General features: G+C 45.6%; 1 protein-coding gene across 1 annotated transcript in view; it reads right to left on the bottom strand.

Annotated features, from left to right (window-relative positions):
• Window positions 1-383: 383 nt before the first annotated feature.
• LOC134615687 (NLR family CARD domain-containing protein 3-like) overlaps window positions 384-8755 on the bottom strand; it is a 48203-nt gene continuing 39831 nt past the window's right edge. The window contains exons 8-10 of the mRNA XM_065470082.1: window positions 1503-1676; window positions 1094-1267; window positions 384-408 (exon numbers count right to left, since the gene is read on the bottom strand). Of these exons, the coding sequence (XP_065326154.1) occupies window positions 399-408; window positions 1094-1267; window positions 1503-1676 (358 nt within the window). The 3' untranslated portion in view covers window positions 384-398. The remainder of the gene's footprint in view (window positions 409-1093; window positions 1268-1502; window positions 1677-8755) is intronic.

The following is an 8755-nucleotide window of genomic DNA, read 5'->3' as shown; positions in this document are numbered from 1 at the left end:
AATTGACCTGTTATTAAAATGCATAAAGCAAGCTATAGCACTAAATAAGCTCTGGAAAATATAACTATTTCTCAACAAAGGAAAGAGCAGCAGCAGAGCAGTCCAGATACACTGATGATCCTCTGTCAGATCCAGAGGGACACACAGGGATGATGCTGGACTCTACATTGTGTCTGACAGTGGAGCTGTTCTCAGAGCAGTTCACTCTGCAGCACTGACAGTCATCTGCACTTCATTCCTCTGTCAGTCACTGCTGGATGAAGCTCTCCTCTCCACCTCCCAGTAACATGGCCCAGTCAGAGCGTCTCTACACACAAGCTGCTGCTGCTTCAACCTCTCTGGATCATCAGCACACAGCTGCTCCTCTCTCAGCACACACACCGTCCTGTTTACCATCATCAGCTCCACCTGCAGAGAGAAGAAGGACGAGCAGAGGAGATAAACAAGTGTTTCCAGAGACTCTTCATCAGCTGTCTGTCAGCGATGCAGCACATCCAGTATAAAGAGCAGCGAGGACTTCAGTGCTGGGACTGTACTAGGACTCATTGTTGCTTCACTTTATCTAATCTTTGGATTTTTATTGAAGTTGATGAAAATGTTTTTCACTCCTAGTTTGAGTTTGGACTTTGATTCATTAGAAGAACCTTGGTGTGTCCGCTCTGAGCTCTGTAGGAACCCCAACAACAAGCTCAACAATCCAGATGGACGGTTCCAGCTGTTAACTGGAGGAATTCCATCCAAACATCTGCTCTCACTAAATTCTTCCTCACCTACAGACTGTGTTCTTCACTGCTTTACACTTGGAAATGAATGCAGTCATTGGTCTGTGTGCTGCTTTGTTCAAAGAGCTGATTGGCTGTTGACAGTGTTTGATCAGAGTGTGTCAGCTGTTACTATGGTGACCATAAAGGTGACAAAAAGGCAGAAACAGGAAGTGTTTGTGTCCAATCCTGAAGTCTGTCACCATTCTCTTCTCACAGCTTCACTGAGAAGCTGCAGCTTTACAGGAAACACTGGATCTTTGTTTCATACTGACTGTGTTTAGTACAATACTGCTGAGAGCACCACCCACTCACTCCAACACTCTACTGACCTCAGAGTCTCCAGTCTGTAGTCTGGACTCTCCCTAATGTCACACAACTGCTTCACATCTGGATACTGCAGCATGTTTCCCCACAGAACCAGCTCTCTCAGATGGGAGGGGTTGGACTTCAGTGCTGAGACTAAATATTCACAGCTGATCGCTGAAAAACTGCAGCTTGACAAACTGTAAAAACAAAGTCTTTTTTTTAAATTCCATACTTGAAATCATTTTGTGTTTCATAATCTGTTCAGAGCTGAAGAAAGTCAGTATATAATAGACTAAATCAGGAACGAAGAACAAAGGTTTTCCCATATAGTTCATCAGAGTGGATCTTATATTGGGCTTCTGTCAAGAGTTTAGTGCCTGCGCAGATTTCCCTTCATATTTTTCTCTGCACAATTAAAACATGACAACTGACCTCAGAGTCTCAAATCTGCAGTCTGGACTCTCCAGAAATTGACACAGCTGCTTCACTCCCGAATCATGTAGGTTGTTGTTAGTCAGGTCCAGTTGTTTCAGATGGAAGGGATTAGACTTCAGAGCTGAGAGTAGATAATGACAGCTGATCTCTGACAAATTGCAATGTCTTAATCTGAATGAAGAATTAAAGATGCAAGCTTATTAGACATAATTTGTGCTTAAAAACATTCTGTTATGTAATTTGTTTTATGAGTAGTAATAAAAACGATTAAGACCTGGAAAAACAAAACTGGTATCTACGTGATACTGACTGTACATAGAACCTAGGGTTTAAAACGTGCAAGACTGAAAACATGTAATACATTATTTTGTCACAGCAATTTCAGGTAAACATACCCTATAATTACTTTTTGTTTAGTTTTTTAAAAAAATAATTATTATTGTGTAGTGTACGTTTTTTTTATCCATCCATTCAGCTCTGCCATGTTCAGTCCAAGCTTCAGCTATTGGTGTATATTTTCAATAAATCTACATTTTTGTAGGCTATTTACCTTATTATGTAAAGCACCAAAATTCAATTGAACTGAATCAAATTAAATTGAAATATCATTAAAAAATCAGACGAAATCAGACATAATGATATTTATATTAAGAAGAAGTTTATATTATGGTGCTCCAGTTCTCCTGTGCTTCTCTGCCATTTCACATTTTTGAAGTTTGGAGATTCTTTTTTGGGAGACTAAGAGACTCGGGGACTAGGATTTACTAAACTTCCCTCCCATTTGACTTGGTACATATCACTATCTGCACCAACACATTAAACAAAATGCAGAGAACCATTATTCCTGAGTTCTGCATTTGAGTCCGGCCAGACAAATCACAATAAAACTATTGAATAATTTACTGAAAAAATATTTAGAAACATGTATTTACGAAGTTTTGAGTTTGATTAATACGAGAACTTTGATTTTAGATGGATTTGCTTTAATTTCCACTGTACAATCAACAACAAGAGACACAGAAGTGATCTGATTTTAGCTTCTAATTATTCCCCTCCCCCCCCCCCCCCCCCTCCCCCCCAAAAAAAAAAAAAACCTGCAGGAAAACAAAGACCTTAATATAGAACTGTTGAAAAAGATGATAATGTACTTGGGTCACTGACCGTTTGGTTCTAGGTTTCTGGACTTGTTTGATTCAAAATGCTACAGTTAGTTCATGGAGCATAATTTTATTTACTCTGGCCAATAACAGGGTGAGCATAAAGGGGCTGCATTCTGAAATGCATTATTTTCATTTTCTTGTGATGCACATTAAAAGTCTGATGCAGCATTGCACCATTAGCCTCCCTGCTGGGAAAAGTTCAATAAAGTTTTTATATTATTAGTCTACTGCCCCCGCTCCACCACTCTCTCTCTCTCTCTTCATGCTGCCGTTCATGTTGTGCTGAGTAGAAACCTGTGCTCTACTTGTAGGTTGGTATCGCTGTCAGTATAAGTCCATGTGGGTTTCAGGTCTTCTTCATTGCTCCATTGCCTTTTCTAAACATGCTATAGGGTGCCAGTGTATGTTTTTGAAAACCCAGCTGGTCTTGATCAGTTTCTACAAAGGTTACTGTGCAGTATTTTAACTGTTAACTGTTCCTACGGCTGCGCTCTCCTAGACAGAGAACTCGGATGTTGTTCCTGGGATCTGCTGGAGCCACTCACCTAGCTTGGGGGGTCACTGCACTAAGTGCACCGATTACCAGTGTTGGGGAGTAACGGAATACATGTACCGCCGTTACGTATTTAGAATACAAAATATGAGTAACTGTATTCCGTTACAGCTACCGTTTAAAAAGTTGGTATTCAGAATACAGTTACTTTGGTGAAATAAATGGATTACACGGCGGTACTTTCCTGTTTCATATTCTCGCGGGTCAGGACTGTTTGGGTTTGTTCTGTTGTTCCAGGTGGCAGCGTTGCGGTTGCCACGGTTACAGGGTGACGCGCTCTCTCGCTGCGTGTTTCCTGGGTGAGAGAGTGCTTTTTTGTTGTTGTTGCTGTGCTAAGCTAAAAGGCAGAATGCTACAGGCATAGCTCTAAAGAATGTAGCCTCATGGGCAGTGTAGTCCGTGCTGCAGCGAGAATGGACTGCCATACACGTTATGTGTCTGTGAGCGAGGGAGGGACAAAAAGGAAAAGTCCGAGCTGTCATCGAGCATAAACGGGAGCTGGAAGTATGTAAATATAATAAGATAAGATAAGATAAGATAAGATAACCTTTGTTAGTCCCACATGTGGGAAATTTGTTTTGTCACAGCAGGAAGTGGACAGTGCAAAAGTTATGAAGCACAAATTAGAATAAAATAAAATAAGAATAAATACAGTACACAACTGTACAGAATAGAATAAAATAAAATACTATATACAGTAGAATAAAATATACAATAAGATAAAAATAGAATACAAATGCTATATACAACTGAGTAAAAATACAATGATGCCAGAAAAGATTATTGCACATTAGTGTTATTGCACATTTGTGGATGTCTGTGTTTGATCAGTTAAAGTCTTTGTTGTGGAGTCTGACAGCAGTGGGGAGGAACGACCTGCGAAATCGCTCCGTCCCACACCGTGGGTGCCGCAGTCTCCCACTGAAGGAGCTGCTCAGTGCTGTCACAGTCTCATGCATGGGGTGGGAGATGTTGTCCAACAGGGATGACAGCTTAGCCACCATTCTCCTGTCACTCACCACCTCCACTGGGTCCAGAGGGCATCCTAGAACAGAGCTGGCCCTTCTGATCAGCCTGTTCAGTCTCTTCCTGTCCCCAGCAGAGATGCTGCCGCCCCAGCAGACCACACCATAAAAGATGGCTGAGGCCACCACAGAGTCATAGAAGGTCTTCAGGAGTGGGCCCTCCACTCCAAACGACCTGAGTCTCCGCAGCAGGTACAGTCTGCTCTGCCCTTTCCTGTAGAGGGCGTCTGAGTTATGAGTCCAGTCCAGTTTGCTGTTCAGATGAACACCAAGGTACCTGTAGCTGTCCACAGCCTCAATGTCCATACCTTGGATGTTCAGTGGTTGCAGTGGAGGATGTTTGTGCCTGCGGAAGTCAACCACCAGCTCCTTTGTTTTACTGGCATTGATCCGGAGGTAGTTCAGCTGGCATCAGTCCACAAAGTCCTGAGTCAGTCCTCTGTAATCCTTGTCGTCCCCATCAGTGATGAGGCCGACTATAGCAGAGTCATCAGAGAACTTCAGGAAGCACTGGGTGTAGTTGTGCGAGAAGTCTGCAGTGTAGAGGGTGAAGAGGAACGGAGCCAGAACCGTCCCCTGTGGGGCCCCCGTACTGCAGACGACCCTGTCCGACACACAGCCCTGAGTCCTCACATACTGTGGTCGGTTGGTGAGGTAGTCCAAAATCCAGGTAGTGAGGTGATGGTCCACTCCTGAGTTCTCCAGCTTGTCCTTCAGAACCGAGGGAAGAATAGTGTTGAAGGCACTGGAGAAATCAAAGAACATGATTCTCACAGTGCTTCCAGCGGTCTCCAGGTGAGCGAGGGAGCGATGTAGGAGGTGAATGACGGCATCATCCGCTTCAATGCCAGGCTGGTAGGCAAACTGAAGTGGGTCCAGTGATGAGCTCACAAGGCGCCGAAGCTGAGCCAGGACCAGCCGCTCCAGGGTCTTCATCAGGTGGGATGTCAGAGCCACCGGCCTGTAGCTGTTGAGGTCCTTGGGGCGTGAAGTCTTTGGCACTGGTACAACACAGGAGGTTTTCCAGAGCTGTGGGACTCTTTCCAGCCTCAGGCTCAGGTTGAAGAGGTTCTCCATCACACCACACAGTTGGTCCGCGCAGGACCTGACAAACCCTTGAGCTGATGCCATCTGGACCCGCTGCTTTCTTGGCTTTAATCCTCCTCAGTTCCCTCCTAACCTGGGTGGTTGAGAGAGACAGGCTGGAGCCTTGTGTTGAGTGTGTATTGGATGCTGTTGTTGGGGGTGGGGAGGAGTGAGCAGGGTGAATAGAGGAGGTGTGAAGTGTCTGAGGTGTCAGAGGTGGAACAGCAGCAGTGGGGGTGGGTGAGTCTGCAGCCGATGTTGGAGACTGCCTCATGGCTGAATCAAATCTGTTGAAGAAATGATTCAGTTCATTTGCCCACCTCACATCCCTCCCAGGCAGAGAGTTCTGATGTTTGTGGCCTGAGATGGTTCTGAGGCCTCTCCAGACTTCACCAACGTTGTTTTGCTGAAGCTGGTTCTCCATCTTCTGCCTGTAGCTGTCCTTCCCATTCCCATTATCAGTCCTCTCAGCTCTCTCTGCACCCTTTTCAACTCCTCTTTGTCTTTGGATTTGAAGGCCCTCCTCTTCTGCTTGAGGACGGCTTTAATTTCTGGGTTAATCCAAGGTTTGTTGTTGGAGAAACACCGTACAGTCCTGGTAGGTACGGTGTTATCCACACAGAAATTAATATAGTCAGTAATGCATGTAGTAAGGTTGTGGATGTCCTCTCCGTGGTCGTCACAGATCACCTCCCACACAGTCGACTCAAAACAATCCTTAAGAGCCTCCTCGCTCTCCTCCGACCATCTCTGTACTGTGCAGGTGGCTGGTGGCTCCCTGCGCACTAAGGGCTCATACACAGGGACAAGGTGCACCAGGTTGTGATCAGATCTGCCCAGGGGAGGGAGAGGTGATGAACTGTATGCCTCTTCAGCATTGGCATACAGGAAGTCCAGTGTTTTATTGTCTCTGGTTGGGCAGGTCACATACTGGGTGAAGGTGGGCAGTGTGGGGTCCAGTGAGGCATGATTGAAGTCCCCTGATATTATGAGGAGGGCTCTTGGAGATTGTGTTTGCAGTCTGCTGACCACTGAGTGGAGAGTGTCACAGGCTGCATCCGCGTTGGCCGAGGGGAGGACATACGCTGTTATCGCGATAACATGCGAGAATTCCCGGGGCAGGTAGTACAGACGCATGCTAACGGCTAACAGCTCAATGTCTCTGCTGCAGAGTTGTTCTTTCACAGTGATGTGCCCAGGGTTACACCATCTGTCATTCACAAACACTACCAGTCCCCCTCCTTTCCTCTTACCGCTCTCTCTCGTCCTGTCCGCTCGCAGCAGCTGGAATCCCGGTAGTGTCACGCTCGTGTCCGGAGTTAGCGGTGTTAGCCACTACTCCGTTAGCATCATGATGCTACATTGCCGGTACTCCCTCTGTGACCAGGTTAGCGACGTGAGCTCATCCATCTTATTGGGCAAAGATCGTACATTTCCAATATTTACAGAAGGAAGAGCTGGTCGATAACGTCTCCTTCTCGGGTGACGGCGCTCCTTCCCAGCACGAGACCCCCGTCTTTTCCTCCTCAGCTCGCTGGGAATGTCGGGTCTGTCCGCCGGCACACGGGGGGCGCCGGAAGTAGTAGTAGTAGTAGGATGTAATAATAACCACTGCAGCCAAGAAGAGTGCCTGACGAGCCCAGCTGTAAGTAAGCTATTAAGACTCAACTGTACACTGTATTCGTGTTTTCCTCCGGAAAAAATAAGGCTATGTCCACACGTACCCGGGTATTTTTGAAAACGCAGATTTTTCTATGCGTTTGCACATAAACGGCGTTTTCGGTCACTGAAAACGGAGATTTCTAAAAACTCCGGCCAGGGTGGATATTTTCTAAAACTCCGTTTTTTTGCATTTACGTGTGGACGAGAAAAACGGAGAAAACGCAGCGTCAAAGGTGTGTGCCTTTTTTGACGTCACAGTGTGCGCCACGTTGTTGTTTTGGTGAAATGAATTTCTACAATACTGTTATTGTTAATTGTCCTCTCTGCAGTGTTTAAATGCTTACATATACACACACAGTTACTGTCCCTCCACACATATGACTCGGTTCTGCTTCTATGCCCCAGCTTTGTTTACTATTTCCCACCGAGGATTCTAGACTTCTGATTGGCCAACATTTCTACACGGTTAGGAATATAGCGCCACCTGTTGCTTTGGCATGTTCCTAGCAGCGTTTTCCTTCATTTCTGCCTTTACGTGTGGACGGGATTATTTTTTAAAACGAAAACGGAAAATCTCCGTTTTCAAAAATACCCGTGTACGTGTGGACATAGCCTAAGTTCCATTGGAGCAGCCTTTCAACACCTCTCTCTGTCTCTGGCAAGCAAAGTTGACCCAGACAACAAAGTAAAGCTATTTTTCGGCTACCAGCCCGACACGGAACCCGCCGTATTAGCCAGAGGTCCCTTTACTACGGTTCGGAGCCGCGGACCTTCAGTAACAGTAATAAATCACAGCAATAGTACATTCACGTAGTTGTAAACAGCATGATAATATATTAAGTAATCCGAAGTATTCAGAATATGTTACTCTCATTGAGTAACGTAACGGAATACGTTACAGAATACATTTTGGGGCATGTATTCTGTAATCTGTAATGGAATACATTTTAAAAGTAACCTTTCCAACACTGCCGATTACCACTATTACTTTCACCCTCCATATCTTCTCAAGCTCTTGTCTGAGCCCTTAGCACTTGTCAAGTTTTGAGTTCAAGTCTGACTTGCGGCCCTTTGCTGCCTTTCCCTTCTTTCTTTTGCCACTGTCGAGACAAGTGGGACAGCCCCCCCGGCTTGTTATTCTAAACAATGATTAAGAGTCAAATTAGTAGGAGAAATGAGTTGAGGAGTATTCTAATGTATGGATTTTGTGTATAGACATGATGCAGCTTTGAAGTTGGCAAATGGACTGTATTTGTATAGCGCTTTTCTAGTCCCTAAGGACCCCAAGGTGCTTTACACAATCAGTCACCCACCCATTCACACACTGCTGATGGCAAGCCACATTGTAGCCACAGCCACCCTGGGGTGCACTGAAAAAGGCGAGGCTGCCGGACACTGGCGCCACCGGGCCCTCTGACCACCACCAGTAGGTAAGGGGTGAAGTGTCTTGCCCAAGGACAAAGCAACCGAGGCTGTCCGAGCCGGGGCTCGAACCGGCAACCTTCCAATTACAAGATGAACTGCCAACTCTTTAGCCACAATCCCCCCCTGGCAGATTCATGTCTGTATGGCCACAGAACATATGAAAGATAAGACTCCCAGCTCTCACAGGAGGTGGGGGACTTTCTGAACCAGTCGTCAGTCTGTTTTTCTATATTAGCCCGTGACATTCACACCCATTGAAACCCTAATAACGCTGTTGGTCAGGGTCCCTCTCTAAATCAGAAAAGGTTGAAAGGATGTGAGGTGTGGGCCATAAGCTGA

This window comes from Pelmatolapia mariae, linkage group LG3_W (genome assembly GCF_036321145.2).
Source record: "Pelmatolapia mariae isolate MD_Pm_ZW linkage group LG3_W, Pm_UMD_F_2, whole genome shotgun sequence".
Classification (NCBI taxonomy): domain Eukaryota; kingdom Metazoa; phylum Chordata; class Actinopteri; order Cichliformes; family Cichlidae; genus Pelmatolapia; species Pelmatolapia mariae.
The sequence above is the reverse complement of the archived record's forward strand: the minus strand, read 5'-3'. Positions and strand labels throughout refer to the sequence as shown.